The sequence below is a fragment of the Danio rerio genome, chromosome 24 (genome assembly GCF_052040795.2).
Source record: "Danio rerio strain M-AB ecotype USA chromosome 24, GRCz13ab, whole genome shotgun sequence".
Taxonomy (NCBI): Eukaryota; Metazoa; Chordata; class Actinopteri; order Cypriniformes; family Danionidae; genus Danio; species Danio rerio.
The window spans coordinates 31,682,501-31,700,000 of record NC_141044.1 but is presented as its reverse complement, the minus strand read 5'-3'; the positions used below and the strand labels follow the sequence as shown (position 1 = coordinate 31,700,000).

The following is a 17,500-nucleotide window of genomic DNA, read 5'->3' as shown; positions in this document are numbered from 1 at the left end:
ATCTGTCACATTCATAACGAAGCTTTTTCCTCCAAAATGAATGCAAAAATTTCAAATAAAATAAGATTAATCGTTTTTGTTCTGTAGAGAGCCAGCTATTAGTCTTTTCATTATCATCATTTCTTTTGGGTTGTGCAATTCAATCCATAGAATTTTTACAAAGTATGTTGCATACAGTAAACTTTGCATACATTTTTGGTCACATCCATAATGGGAATATACTTTCTTTGTGTATTTATGTTTTAAGTTTTTACAGAAAATGTCACATCCATAACGCTGGAATTGCTCATATATTGCCATATACTGTATCAGATTTCTAAATGGGTTCTGTTAACACAAAAAACAATACAGAGTATAGTTTTAACTATCATTATTAAAACATTAGCACAAAAACATTAAAATAGTTCTTATTTTATAAAACATTGTAAAATCTAGTTCTCAAAATGTTAGCAAAATGCCAAAGTTGAACATTTTCTTGAATGTTTTCTCTTACGTTCACGTAATGTAAATAAAAAAATTGTTGAAGGAATGTTGATAAAACATTCTTAGAACAATTTTCTTGTTGGCTGTTGGATTGTGATTGTCTGATGTTTTTTAAAGGCTACTGCATACTACTTAGGGTGGATAGAACAACATTCAAAAGTGACATCTCCATATTTTAAAAAGCTTACTGTTATAAATGGCGTTTTGAATGTTTAGGCTATAACCAAACATTGCCAAACATTCAGAAATAACCTAATTAATCTTATCTTTTTCTTATGTAGTCTGTGATTCTTGTTTTAACACTCATTCTAACAATCGGCCTGCTAAAAATGACTTTTTTCATATAGAACAAATTGCTTGTTCATCCCACTAGAGTGTCCTGGAAAACTTTGTTGTTCATTGCACAACAGCAGGAGTCCATTTTTGAAATGATACCTGATTTAATCTGTGCTTTTCAGGTTACACATACATTTGCAGAGTAAAAAAAAAATACAAGGCATTAAATGAGATCATGTTACTTTCAAACCGGTTTAAATGACAGATTCTTTGTCGATGTTTTCAGTAGTCAGTGTATGTAATGGAGATTATTAGAGTGTTTGTAATGATGTGTTATCTGAAAGAATTACAGAATGAAGTAATTTGTAACTGATGCTGATTTTAAAAGTGTCTGGAGTTCTGAGGAGCAAAGCAGAGACAATTTGGATTTCCTGTTAGTTGTTCTGAATCTGCACTTGGGTTTTGTTCAGGTTAGACTGATCTCCCACAGTGTGTCCATCTGTCATGTGTGATGCGCTTCTGTTAAACTGTCTAAACCATGTATACTTGTTCTTCCAAGTCTGTTATTTGTATAATTCCTTGTGATTTTTGAGCTGCGCTTGACGTTTGAGCTGTTTAGTCTTTAGCAGCAGTTGTGATTTTTCTGTGTGGAGTAAATGAGAGGTGCCGCTGCCGCAGTCATGAAAGCAATGCTTAATGAGTTCAGTTCTTATGTTTGTTTGTGCTCCACAGGACTTGAGCTCCTTCGCCATGCCGTTTCTGGAAGGAGATGCAGAACATGCCTGTAAGGACGGCGCACGCAAGGTAATTGAACCTAAAGCCTAAAAATGAAATAAATAAATAACCGCTGTGAGTAATGTATTAAGATCCATTCACTACATGGAAGGTTGCCAACCTTCCATGTGGTGTTTGATATATTTGATAAACAGTTGAAGTCACAATTTTTAGCCCTCCTGTTTAACATTTCTTTAAAGATCTCCAATGACAAAACAGTGGTATGTCAGTGGTGTCTCATGTCCTCTTATAAAATAATATAGCCATCTATTATACAATCGTCCATCAGCTAGGAATTCAAATCCTGAGTTGTGAAGGGGAAAAAAAAAAATTTTTGTCTTTCAATATACATTCTCCAAAAACACCCATAGAGGATTGTAGAAATGCCAGAAATCGCCAGAAGTCAGTTTTTTCACCTTAAAGTACAATTTAAAGGCTTAACTAGGTTAATTAGGCAAGCTAGTTAGACTACAGTGGTTTGTTCTATAGCTAATCGGAGAAAAAACTCATTCTTAAGGGGCTAATAATATTGACCTTAAAAATGTTACATTAAACATGTAAAAACTGTCGATAGTTCAGCCAAAGTAAAGAAATAATCAGATGCTCTGACAAATTCATGTCCTCCGAACAGAGCTGCTTGATATGTTGTTTTCTACAGGACACAACTTACATTATTCTCAGTATGAGCCAAAATCCCTTATACAGATATGTAAAAATGTGCTATTCAATTTTCTGTCCCAAGGAAAATAAGCATAACAAAAATTATGAATACAAAAAATATCACTTAAAGTCTGGGTAATGTACTGTATACATAGCACCGCTTGTTGGCGTGGGTTTCCTTTGGTTTCTCTCACAGTTTAAAGACATGCGCTATAGGTGAATTGGGTAAACTAATTTGGCCATTTTGTATGTGTGTGAATGAGTGTGAATGGTTGTTTCCCAGTACAGTATCAAAAGCTAAATATAGCTGTGTATTTTTGATTTAACAAAAAAAAAACAGAATTATTGTCATATATCTAAAATATGCACAATAATCTGTCCTGTCTAAAAGGTCTCAGATGGACAGTTAACTACACATAAATGGGGATTTAATCTCCCATTAAAGCAATGTTATTATAAAATAGATAAAACCATATTGACAAAAATAACTGTTAGCAAAAGAAAGCAGAAAACATGCGATAAAAGGAAAGAAAACATACTGTGTGTGATAATAAAAGGATGATCACGCACACACGGTTAACGTTATGCCGAGTTCAGACTGCATGATTTTCAAACTAGTCTTGTCACAGATGTTTTCACACTGCATGACTATCTGGGCTAGCGTTTCGTCACTGCTTTGTTTACACTGCAAGATGGTTCGGCGACATGGACATTCACATTGCATGACTTTACTATAGGGAGAATCGCCGACAACTTCGTCCAAACTACGTCTCACAGCCAAAAACATGTAGTATATATTTTGTTATTAACTACATAATGAGAAAGAAGCCTTTAATGGGGTAGAACATGAACATGTTTGCTCACTTGGGTTTGACGGGAATTAGCCATTTCTCCTCAACGTTGATAATAAACTAATTTCTTTCTGTATGAATCGTCAAACAAACACAGTTGCTCCTGAGTCCTGTCAAACCTCCACTAGTTTTCCCTCCATTTCGTGGGTCCAAATAAACCGAAAAAGAGCGCTTTTAACTTCTCCCCCAGCCTCCCGCTGGCCTGCAGCAGGTATACACACACGCACACACACAAGTGAAAGTTGCTCTCTCATTGGCTGTAGACGATCGCTGATGTTATTTTCAGTCAAAACTCAATTCACACGGCATGATTTGAATCGCCGACAGCTCCAGATATTTAGCACGCCAAATATCTCACAGGCATCGGCGACTCATCGGCGATTCTCTCAGATCGCGTCTTTGATCGTTCATACTGTGTGATTGTCACTCACGTGCACGAGCAGCGATTTGCCTGTGATTTCAGGCATTTGTCGGCGATTTCTCAAAACCTGTCGGCGAGCCAAAATCGGGGCTAAAATCATGCAGTCTGAACTAGGCATTAGACTCTTTACTACTCTGTTCAAAGAATGGTTAACGCGAAAGCAACCAGTGCTGCTTATAAAAATACAAATCTTGAAAGCAGCAAGACTGTGGGTGCATGAGCATAACTTTTTTGTCTAGTCTATTTGAAAGAGAACCGATCACACTAGCTTCGTTTCTAGGCATGGTTGCTTCATGCAAGGAAACAGGAGCACGCATGCGTGCATCACATCAGCTGTTAGCACGAGTGATCATCCTCTCATTTGGTATTCACCTGCTTTCTTTTGCTTGCGTGAACACAATTATTTATTTCAGTCATGCTGCTTCAGGATTTTAAGATCCCATTTTTACGCATATTAAGCCATCCTTATTGTCGAACCCTGCTTTTTAGACAATTAAAGGAATATTTTTAACCAGCCAAAGTGGCTAGTCGGCGCGGCTGTCTTATTCCCCACAGTTGAAATCTACCCACATTTGGTGGGTTGGCAGGTGTTTATGTCAAGCCCTACCTGTGATCACTAAGCGGAATTTTTTGCAGTCATTACTTTTTATGTAATGTAATGTGTAATGTAATGTGTATTTATATAGTGCATTTATTGTGTATGGCCATACACCCAAAGCGCTTCACAATCATGAGAGGGGTCTCTCCACACCACCACCAGTGTGCAGCATCCACTTGGATGATGAGACGGCTGCCACAGGACAATGGCGCCAGTGCGCTCACCACACACCAGCTATTGGTGGAGTGAAGAGACAGTGATAGAGCCAATTTATTGGACGGGGATGATTGGGAGGCTATGATCATAAGGGCCGTTAGAGGGACTTTGGCCAGGACACCGGGGTTACACCCCTGCTCTTTTTATGAGATGTGCCGTGGGATATGTCATAATGCACCACAAGATTCTTCAAAAATTATTCAAATATGCTAATTTAAAAAAAAAAAACAATACCTTTTACACATATATGGTTTTTATATACTTACATGTATATTTTTATTAATTTATACATTTTATAGAAGTTTTTGCTGCCAGTCTTCATCAGTTTAATATCTCCTTGCTGAAAAAAATAATAATGAAATAAAATAAAACTGACTCAAAATTGTTTAACAGTTGTGCAAGTCTAGCTTTGCTTGCTGATATAATTCATATTAGCAATCAGAAATCAAGTGTAGCTTATAAAGTATTTACAAATACTCTTCATGTGCAAATACTTTACTTTTGTATCAAATTTTGGTGACAAAAATCCAAATACTAATATTAGAAAAAGTAATATTAGCAACTTCAGATCCACTTCAGTCATTAGCTTTGTAAATATTCCCAAGCAATTCTGGGAAGTGATCATATCTGAGGATCAATCACCCGTAGAGGCCAGCGAGGCAAGGCTACAGAGGAGATAAATCACCCTACAGGCCTTGCGCTCTGCTTTTCCTTCAGCTGTTGAAGGTGAGCTGGAGTCGCTCAATCTGAAGGACTCTTTTCATGTTTGTCCGAGGCTTTGGAGTGTAAATTTTACGATCAGAAACAATCTGCTCCATTGCTTCACCAATGCACTCAGGATGTTAGCTAATATTTCTGCTTGTTCAACAGATGTTTGAGTTACCAAAGGCAAGGTCACTGCAGAATCACTGTATGCGGGTGATCATTTGTGTGCAAATGAAGTAACATTAGCATTGTTTGCAACCGTTTGCCGACTGCCTTGGATTCTGGATCGGAGCCAAAATAAGGGTAGAGTGAATTGAAAGGTAAATTGCTGCATCAGTCGGTTTCACTTATCTTATGATCTGAAGGCTGAGTCTCAGAAGATGCCATCAGAGCATTTGCTGCGCATACAAATAAATGTTTTTCTTTACAGTGTTTAAAATAGGGTTTCATTTAAAAACCTCCACATTAGCTCTGCACAATATATTGCAAAATTATCGATATTGCAATAATATAATATGCAATATACAGTGCATCTAGAAAGTATTCATAGTGCTTCACCTTTTTCACGTTTTTTTAAGTTACAGCCTTATTCCAAAATGGATTAAATTCATATATTTCCTCAAAATTCTACACACAATGCGCCATAATGACAATGTGAAAAAAAAAAAAAAAATATATATATATATATATATATATATATATTGCAAATTTATTAAAAGCAAAAAACCTGAAAAATTTCATGTACAGAGGTATTATTTATTCCCATTCGGGACTCAAATCAGCGACCTTCTTGCTACGACAGTGATAACCACTAAGCCCCTTGCAACATTAGTGCCCCTTATTTAAATTTTTTTTTTCTTGTGCTTTTTCATTTTTTTATTTATACTTTTTTGATCGACAACAGAAGTAAGTCCAAGGCACTCAAAAAATGTGGAAAATTTAAAAGCCTTCATTCACATGGCTAAATCTTAAAAAAAACCTATGTGTTTCGGCAAGGAACTGCCTTTATCAGGGTAACAGTGATCAGGTGCGTCTAGAGTCTATTTTAAATACTACGGTCACATGACTCATTTAAATATCTAAACAACACTCAAATAATATAACAAACAAGGTCAACTATCATCATTAATTCAGCATAGATAGAGGGGACATATAAACATACACAGACACAAACTTACATGTCTATAAAAATATATAGAACTAATAAGCAAATAGGTACAGATAAATATGCTTAAACATGGCATGTACAAACATATATACACCCATACGAACACACATATATACATGTGCTCATACATATATATACACCCATACAAACACACATACATACATTTGCACATACATATACACACACATATCCATATATAAACATGTACACATAAGAATGCATATACTAAAACATAAATATTCAACAATATATGATGATTATCTTTAAGACATCTATAGAAAAAATTGTTTTACAAAAAAAAAAGGAAAAGTCTAATTCGACATTTAAACCTGGAAATCGGGTTGCTTTTAATGTATAGATCCAAAAAGTCTCTCTCTGTTTTAATCTTTCTATCCCGTCTCCTCCTCTTGTAGAATTATAAATATGCTCGATACCAACTATTTTTAATGAACTGGTATTGCCGTGACCTTGATTTTTATAATGTAGAGCCATTGGATATTGTGGATTAAAGTTATGTTTCGCATTTTTACGCTATTCTAAATTTTAATTTTCTCTTAGTTCTATATTAAAGGATCTGCATGGACATTCCAGTTGATATACAACAAATGTAGTATTGCAATAATAAATGATTTGATCTTAAAGTCACAGCCTGATGATGGATCTCCAAATATGTTCATCTTAAGTATGTTATCACAATGATTGCAATTACCACATCTGTAGTTTCCTGTTGTTTGACTTAACCAAGCATTAGTCTTCTTAGTGGAGAGATGGCTTCTCACAAGTGAATGGTTGGAGCTTTTCGAAAAACAATAGAGGGGTACACAGGTAAATCTTGCCTGAGATGGGGGTCACTCATCAAAATATTCCTGTTTTTTTTATTTTATATATATATTTTTGATTGCTTTAAATTAGAAAGGGGTGATGGGCCGTTTTACCTAAACTCTCTCTTTATCTTTGCAGTCATCAGTGACAAATCCTGCTTTGTTGTATTCTGTGAGCGCGATAGAGTCGTCATGTGTTGAGGTATACAGTACAGTGAGGTATTTATGCCTCTCTGATTTAACAAAAGCCTCTTGACACAACAAGGCCATCTGTTCTTTTGGCTGTCTAAACAGATTTCAGTGGCTTTGTCTGGCTGTTTTGCTGTGCGAAATTCCCATGTGAATGAGCGCTGGAAACATCAAGGACTCACAATGGATTTGCAATGTTATGACGTCTCTTCATTCAGTATATCTCAATGTCTGTCCTTCAAACACGCGCCAGTGGTCAAGTTATATCACATAACTAGGCAAATGCTTAGTCTTCGAGTGCATGCCTTTATTTTATGATGCCATGACTATCCTTGGATGCATAAAAATAATAATTCAACATAAGATGTAATGTCTCAAAGCCCAAAGTATATCCACAACTTTTTGAAGTATACTAAATTAGATACACATACTTCAGATCTTTCCTTTTCCAGTCTATTGTATTAAAAAGTGCAAAATGTGTATAAGAACGTACTTTGTATGTGTTTAGAAAAAAAATTGTATAGGATATGGTTAGTGACAAAATTTGATTAAGGTGGCAATTTAAAGCCCAGTTTTTTTACCAACTCATTATTGTATGAACAAATAAACCATCTGGCATTTATATATATATATATATATATATATATATATATATATATATATATATATATATATATATATATATATATATATATATATATATATATATATATATATATATTTATACAACAGTTCTGTCTGGTTCTCAAATCTGATTGGCTGATAGTCGTGCGATATTCTGCAATATCAGAACTCCAACAGCCTCTTTACCCTTTGTGTATTACTCCACCCACATACAACCAGCAAAAAGCAGACACTACAGATCTAAAGTTTAAAAGATGCTTGCTCAAGTGTTTAACTGTCAGCTTATGATTTGAATCCAATGTGGAAGAAAGTAGTTCCACATAAAAAAGGGTTTTTGAAACTCTTCGTGTTAGATTTTGTTTTTATATACACAATTATGCCGTCAAACTGTTGTATAAACGCAATATCACACTCGTAGCAGTGCGATATGGCTGTATATCGGCACTGGTGGGGGCACAAAGGCACTTGCCCTGCGGCCTCGTGCCAATGCACGCCTCCCACCAGTGCCGATATACAGCCATATCGCACTGCTACGAGTGTGATATTGCTTATATATACGTCATCATATGTCATCGCGACCTTTTGCGTCATATGAGATCAGATGATTGCGACTGCTGTAGTGATTCCAGTTGTGCTATTTTTTGGTATTTATCTTTAGGAAATCACTAAAGGCAACAAGATCATCTTATCATAACAATATAATGTGGCAATAAGATCGTAACTATACTGTGCGTTTACACAGTGGTCATATTCATCTATTTAAACACACCAAAACAACATTAACATTATAGCAGACACTGTAAAAAGCCCATTCCCAGCCTCTAGACTTTTCTAACAGGGTATTTGAGTGTCAGAATGTTGTGGGACTGCTATACAGGAGTTATTATGGATTATAGATCGCCAAATTTAGTGTTTTTTTTAAAAGCACGACGGTAAAACATGAGTATGGTTATGAATATAATAAAACATTTGCTTGTTTGTTGTAAAGATTCGTTATAAATACAAAAAATAGTAATTTGTGGATCTCCTTACTTCCAGGTGCTGCGAGTGTGGTTTCGAGTGTGGTCCTGAAAAATCTCCATTCAAAGGTGTATCTAGCCCTTCCCCTTAGCCCTACGCCTTCAAGCTAAATAGAATTGGGACACTCTCAACCCTTTACATCAGGGGTCTCAAACTCGCGGCCCGCGGGCCATTTGCGGCCCTCAGTGCAATATTTTGTGGCCCGCGCCGACCGCTGTACACTGACAGAATCAGCGGAGCGGGGAGAGAGAGTGCTCCCCGCTCTGCTGATTCTATCCGTACACAGCGGTCACTGGCATTCCCCGCCCGCCGTGTAAACAAAGGAGCGGGGATGCCGGTGACGTCACCACGCACCCCGCCCCTTTGTTAGACGCTGTGACGGGCGGGAAGTGTTAGGAGGGAACTCGCACCGGCCAGAACCAAGGTAAGCTGTTCCCGCCCCTGCCTGCCACTTAGCTACCTATCTGCAGCCTGCCACCTACCTAGCTACAGCCTGCATCTTATATATATTATAGGTAGATACAGACTGGTACAGACTGATGTGACTGGAGTGGGGTGGGGGTGTTTTATTTATACATATATACGCCTTTTTTTTAGGTGAGGGAATGGAAGTTTTGAGTGAGTTCCCCCACTTTTTTCTGTGTGAGAAGTTATTCTCCACCTTGAACTTCAATAAGTCAAAGTACAGGTCTAGACTTAATGATGATCATCTTCAAGCCATACTGAGGGTCTCAACTGCTTCCGCTCTAAAGCCAAATGTGGTTCAGATTGTGAGAAGAAGCGCTGTCAAGTCTCTGGCAACAAGGATTAGGCAAAAGATGCCATGTTCAGAAGAACTGTTCATAATCTTCACTCAATGTTCTATTAATGTTCAGGACACTTCATGTTCAGAAGAAATAATTAAAACTGTTAATAATGACATTTGAGGACTTTTTTTTTGTGAAATCCCTTATGCGGCCCAGCCTCACCCAGACTTTGCCTCCTGCGGCCCCCAGGTAAATTGAGTTTGAGACCCCTGCTTTACATGAACGCTCAAAATGAGGGGTAGGGGTAAGGGTAAGGAAAAGGGCTAAGGGGTAGAACTGGGATTGGGCCTAATTGTCACTCAGCACGGAGGGATTTGCTCCTGCAAATATGCCTGATAATCTAATAATCTGTATGGTTTGCAAATATTTAAGAAATGTAGTGAAATTACGGCCGACCTCTTGGTGTTTCCTCTTAACTTGAACTGTACTTGCTACATTACTACATCACCTTTGCACTCTGATTCGTTGCTCAATAACCAGTCAGAGCTCTCTCTTCAGTTGACAGTCCGACACTAATTCTACATTCTGAATCAGGCCAATGAGCTTTGACGTTTGTCTGTGTGTGTCGCAAGTTTGGTTTGCCTTTGCGGAACAAAAAAAAACAGATACTGCCTGTGTAGAGTGGACAGGGATGTCCTCTTGCGCAACACGGATTTAATTTCAGTTGGCTTTCATCCGTTTGATGTGTTCACGCACAGCTTTTTGGTCCAGATGTGATCCAACTTGAGATGACAACACAGCTGGGTTTCGTTGGTGGTAGTTATTTGGTCTGGAGTGTATCATCTCTATGATGACAAGTTGCCAATTGTTCCTGACTATATATTCACTTATTGTCCAGGGGGATTTTGGCTGTCGTTCAGCCAGCCCGACCAAAACCTTCTTCAGCAGGGGTCCATTTAGTCGCCCCTCCAGCCCCATGTCTGCTCCAGCCCGGACCAGAACCAGCCCAGGATCTCCCAAACCCATCTTCTCCAACCACGAGTCCTCCCCCAAGTGTTCACGGCGCCGCAGCTTCACCGGGATCTTCCGCTCATCCTCCAAAGACTCCACCAATCCCTCCACATCCCCAGTCAGCATCAAACTCTTCTCCAGGACCAGGAAAGGTAAGAAACGTGTGTTGTTCATCTTATAAACAGTTGGCAGAGATATATAATAAATAATAAATAAATATTTTTATTCTGAATTTATTTTGAGACTAGAATATAGATTTGTTAAATTGCTTATCGTGATATTAAATCTATTATTATTTAATATAATTAATTTTGACTTTATTATTAATTAAAATAAACAAATATTTAATCAAAAATATAGATTCATATTTTTTATTTAATTTGTAGTTTTAATTTATATTAATTGCATTTAAAATGTATTTTATTATTTTATTTTACTTTTATTTTTGCTTATATTGTGAATTGTACTGTATTTAGAAGTAATGTTGTTCATCCTTATACTATATTAAGGACACAAAATATTTAGGAGACACAAAAGACAGTTTTAAAATCGTTTAAAGCAATGCTTTATACAAGATGCCAGCATTCATATTAACTAAAATATGCAATAAAATTTGGACAAGCATCACAGCATTTATTGCATATTTGAGAGAGCCATTGTGAATGCCATTATCACATGAGTGTGCAGTGAGTCAGCGTTTGGTGAAAGCTTTCACAGCTCAGCCTGCGGTGTGTGTGATGATTGTGATAATTGAGCTCGCTGCTGATTTAATGGAGGTGTGGGTGTTTCTTAATGCATAAGACCCCCTTAATGAATTCAGCTGTTGCATATGTCATCCACGTGCATGAGTTGGATTTTCGGATCAGATTCAAGAGAGAGCTGTTGTTTTATGGTATTGTTACGTCTATTTAGAGTATATATTAATTTAATATTATTTGTAAATATGATTATTAATTTGTTTTTGTTTATATTTTAGAATGCATCGGTCACTTTGTGTAAGATTGGACTACTAGTTACATCATACTACCTCCCTAAATAGACACTGTCACTTTACATTATCATTATCATACTTACAAGCTTGCATCTGCACAACACTGGTTGGCACTTCTTGCCATATGCCCTTAATTGTAATTGTGTTGTATATCATTTTTATTTTTACCTATATTGTTTAGATTATATCTGTAATTGTTTTTTATAATATTATCTGTTATGCACCTATGGTCTAAGAGTAACACTATTTCGATTCTCTGTATGGCCTGTACATGTGGTTGAATTGACAAAAAAGCTGACTTTGATTATCAATTATGTTTTATATACTGTTATTAAATATATTATTTAGTATAATTAATTTTATTTTTATGGTATTGTTTTGTTGAAATGAAATGTATGTAGTTTTTATATTTTTATTTTGAAATTATTTGAGACTTGTTTGAGTTTATAATTATTAGATCACATATTCTCATTATATTATTATATTTTTTATTCAATAAAAAAATCTATGGTATTTTTTGTTGAAATTTAATAATTATATATATATATATATATATATATATATATATATATATATATATATATATATATATATATATATATATACACACATAATACTTTTACCATTATTTTATGATATTTTAAATAATTTTACTGCTATGAATTTAATGAATTTTATTGCTGTATATTTTGTTATGAATGTTACATAATACTTTTACCATTATTATATTATATTTGTTAATAACTGAATGCTACGAATTTAATTTATTTTTTAATTTAATGAATTCTAATGCTATACATTTTGTCACAAATGTTATATAACATTTTTACCATTATATGAAGTTTTAAGTAATTTTAATGCTATGAATTTAAATTTGTTTAATAAAATAATTCATGAAATTTTAATGCTATATATTATTTCAATGCTATGAATTGAATGAATTTTGATGCTAGAAACTTTGTTATAAATGTTATATAATATTTTTTCCATTTTTATGATATTTTAAATAATTTTAATGCTATGAATTTAATTTAGTTTAATTTAATGAATTTAATAAATTCTAATGCTATAAATTTTGTTATATAATAATTTTCCCTTATTTTATGATATTTTAAATACTTTTACTGCTATGAATTTAATACATTTTAATGCTATATATTTTGTATGAATGTTATATAATAATAATTTGTTATATAATAATAATAATGATAATAATAATAATAATATACAAATACACTTTTATAAAATAATGTTTTTATCAGACATTTATAACAATTATAATTAACATATATATATTTTACATTGTAATTAACATAAAATAAATAAATTACATACATTTAAATCCTTAAAACATTTTATTTTAAAATAATAATTACATTTATTATTTTCGTCCATATTCAAAATTATTTTTCGAACCTTTATTAAATTATTTTAAATATAATGTGTACTCAAAAAAATGAGGAATGTTATTTATGCTGTTTGGTTTTACTTTCTTTTTTCTTTCACAAAACAAGCCATGACCTCTGGCCTACTTTCAACACTACAGTTTGGCCAGTTACTCCTCCTAACTCAAGCAAACACTTGCAATCACTTTTAAATCGTCTAATTACAGGTCATTTCATTCTCATACGTCTTCCAGGACAGCCTTTCATTTGCTAATTACTGATTACGCTTCAGTTTGTGGGAGATTTTAGCTGATTTAGTCTCTCCTTGTTAAACAGAACGCCAAAGACTGACGTCTGGATAAAATAACAGTCATTTGAACTGTCATTTTCACATGGACGCTCGCAGCTGCAGTGAAACAACAGCATGCTTTCTGAATTATCTACACTAAAATTCAATAACATGCCATTTCAACCATGACCAGCAGAGTAAACACTGTCAGGAGCCCAGAAAACACAAAGTCGTTAGTCACCAATGATAACACTCATTTTTGCATTTTTTCGAACACCTAACTTAAAGCCATGATGACCAAAGAGCAGTAACTTCCATGATAGAATATGTATAATATGTTTAATACTCTAAAATACTCAACTCAAAATTAATTAAATTAATATAAATTAATATAAAGTTCTTAAAGTCTAAATAATGTCATTAAAAACTTATGAATGTTTTTAAAATAAAATATTTGTTCATTTTAAAAAATAATAATATAAAAATAAATTATATCAAATAATAAAAAAAATATTTATTAATATCATAATAAGCAATTGAATAATATATATATATATATATATATATATATATATATATATATATATATATATATATATATATATATATATATATATATATATATATATATACACTCAACTGGTATCAAACAAATTCAGAATAAAAATATAAAGAATGTGTTTAATTTCAACATAACAATACCATTAAAATAAAATAAATGATTCTAAAAAAATAAAAAATATTTTAAAATATAATCACAATATGTAATTTAATAATTAGAAACTCAAACTAGTCTCAAATAAATTCAAAATAAAAATGAAAAAATATATAATTACTTAATTTCAACCAAAAAATAGCATTAAAACAAAATTGTCGCACGCCAACAATTTTATGCATTCGCACAAATGCACCCAAACATATTTTGAGCTTGCATAGATAAGATTTTGGCCGCATATGAAACTAAAACAGTCGTAATTTCGAGCCCTGTGTACCATTCGTAACAACATTTATAGCATTAAAATGTATTTATTTCATGGCAGTATAATTATTTGAAATATCATATAATAATGGAAAAAATATTATAAAACATTTATAACAATATTTGTAGCATTAAAATTTATTAAATTCATAGCATTTAAATTTATTTCAAAATAACATATAATAATGGAAATATTATTATGTAACATTCATAACAAAGGTTGTGGCATTACAATTCATTAAATTCATAGCATTGAATTTATTTAAAATATCATATAATAATTTTTAAAAATCATTTAACAACAAAATTAAATTATTAAATTAAACAAAATTTAATTCCTAGCATTGAAAATATTTAAAACATCATATAATGGTTAATAAAATATATAACATTTATGACAATGTATAGTATTAAAATTCATTAAATTAAAAAACATTAAATTCATAGCATTCAGTTATTAAAAACATCATATAATAATGGTAAAAGTACTATGTAACATTCGTAACAAAATATATAGCATTAAAGTTCATTACATTCATAGCATTAAAATCAATTTCCAAATATCATAATAATGGTAAAAAAACAATATATAACATTTATAACAGAATTTATAGCATTAAAATGCATTAAATAAAAAAAAATATTTAAAATGATTTAAAATATAATATAATAATGGAAAATTATTATGTAATATTCATAACAAAATGTATAGCTATAAATTTCATTAAGTAAAAAAAACATTAAATTCGTATTCAATTATTTAAAATATCATACAATAATGGTAAAAAAATATACATTTTAAAAATAATATAAATATATTTTAATAATATACATTCATAACAAAATATACAGCATTTGATTCAAATTGATTTTGATTAAATAAAAACATATTACATTTCACAATAGTATTCCAATTATTTGAAATATACATTAAATGGAAAAAAATGTAGCATTTAAAGTAGATATCATAAATTGATCCAGTTATATCTATACATGTCTGAATTCACATATCTTCAAATAAAATATGTTCTTTTTTAATAAATTACCCTTTAATATTAAGCAAATTCAACAACAACAAAAATCAGAAATTCATTTGGCGGAATCAAAATGTAGAGTAAATGTGTATTTTGCATTGTGTGGGCGAGTGTGAGTGTGTGTGCGTAAGGAGGTAAAGCGCATCTTCAATACACAGTAGTGAATATTCACACACACACACACACACACACACACACACACACACACACACACACACACACACACACACACACACACACACACACTTATATAACATCACTACTGTGTTTCTCTGGCAGTCCATTAGTTTGCAGTGTCTGGCAGACTCTCCTGTGAGCTGAAAACAACACGGTATTGATTTATTATTGAGTCGTGATGTGCAGCAGCAGTGCTGGATTCCTCCGTCTGGATTTAAAACACATTCAGGCAGAGTATTAAAACAGTACACAGAAAAAAGCCGGCTCTGCTGCTTCATTATATTGATCTGCATAAAGAGCTTTTTTATCTGCCGAGTGCTTCTGCTGCATCTGAATACAAAAGCACACACACACACACACACACACACACACTGCTTACTGTGCTGTGTTTTTCTTTATTTGTGTTTTCCTGCTGTTATCTGAGATGGGTGTGTTTTTTTAATGGGTTTTTGTCATTCTGGAAATGACACTCTGAGAAACTGAAAGTCCTGTTATCTCTGGAAATAGAGCCGCAAACAGAGACAGTCACATCAGAAATGCAGTTCCATTTTGGGGAAGCTTTTTATATAAATGACATCATCTGAAATTTATCCACAACTCCGAGACGTCCTCATATCTCCCTAGGATGGAAATGAGGGGGTCTGTGTGTCTATTAAAAAAACACACAACAATAAATAAATAAAGGATGCTGTGTCATCCTCAGAAACACTGACGCTCGACTTGATCATGTCGCCACCTACTGGACAAAACGTAAATGTTGCATCCATTAAAGCAAGGGTGTCAAACTCAATTCCTGGAGGGCCGAAGCCCTGCACAGTTTAGTTCCAACCCTGCTCCAACACACTTACCTGTAGGTTTCAAACAAGCCTGAAGGACTCAATTAGTTTGATCAGGTGTGTTTAATTATGGTTGGAACTAAACTGTGCAGAGCTGCGGCCCTTTTGGAACTGAGTTTGACACCTGTGCCTTAAAGGATTACAGTTATGAGCAAGATTCAGACTCAGAAACAAAATAATAATAATCTGATTATATTATATTATATTATATTATTATATTATATTATACATAATTTTTACATAATTTTACAATAATTCCTTTATTATTCTGGGGTCGCCACAGCGGAATGAACCACCAATTTATCATTAAGGAATATCATTAGAAGATTACTGATGGTGCAGTGGGTAGCACTGCCGGCCCCACAGCAAGCAGGTCGCTGGTTCGAGCCTTGGCTGGGTCAGTTGGCATTTCTATGTGGAGTTTGCATGTTCTCCCCCTGTTTGTGTGGGTTTCCTCCGAGTGCTCCGGTTTCCCCAACAGTCCAGACATATGGTATAGGTCAGGGGTGTCCAAACTCGGTCCTGGAGGGCCGGTGTCTTGCAGATTTTAGCTCCAAATTGCCTCAACACACCTGCAAGGTGTTTCTAGATAGCCTAGTAAGTGCTTCAGGACACCGGCCCTCCATGACCGAGTTTGAACATGAACAATTGTCTGTAGTGTGTTTGTAAATTAGTGTGTATGGATGTTTCCCTGTGTTGGGTTGGAGCTGGAAGGGCATCCGTTGTGTAAAACATATGCTGGATAAGTTGGCGGTTTAAGATAAGTTAAAGATTACACATTATCAGAATGTATAATAAAAATAATAATAATTTTATATAACAACAACAACAGAAAATGACAATATTAATACATATTTTGATTTTTCGTCACCAGATTTTATTCTACTTTTTATTAAAAAATATTTTGTTGACAACAGATGAAGGAACTTGGAAAAGACATATTATTATTATTATTATTAATAATAATAATAAATTTAATTCAATTAGATTCATTTATAAAAATATAAATCGTTCTAATACCAGGTTACCATCTTTCATGTTATTCTCTAGTGCGACCCTTAGATGGAGACAGAATAAACAAAAAAAAAAAGATTGCGTTTGCTCGTTGAGGAAATCTACATTCTGTTTTGGAGCAGAAATATTTCACAATAATATAAATCAATAGTATATTAAAACAAATGGATCCAAACCTTTAAGCAAAGTTGTCCTAAAACTATTTAACGTCCATTCTTGTCTTAAGACAATT

At 33.5% G+C, this 17,500-nt stretch overlaps 1 protein-coding gene across 7 annotated transcripts in view; it reads left to right on the top strand.

Moving 5' to 3' along the window:
- The window catches only part of prkag2a (protein kinase, AMP-activated, gamma 2 non-catalytic subunit a), a 125,369-nt gene that overhangs the window by 14,649 nt on the left and 93,220 nt on the right, over positions 1-17,500 (top strand). For all 7 annotated transcript variants that reach the window (XR_015524561.1, XR_015524562.1, XR_015524563.1 and 4 more), the window contains exons 2-3: positions 1,492-1,563; positions 10,451-10,715. Coding sequence is in view for 4 of the 7 variants with exons in the window: in XM_087308839.1 (XP_087164965.1) it covers positions 1,492-1,563; positions 10,451-10,715 (337 nt within the window). In the remaining 3 variants the exon portion in view is untranslated. The remainder of the gene's footprint in view (positions 1-1,491; positions 1,564-10,450; positions 10,716-17,500) is intronic.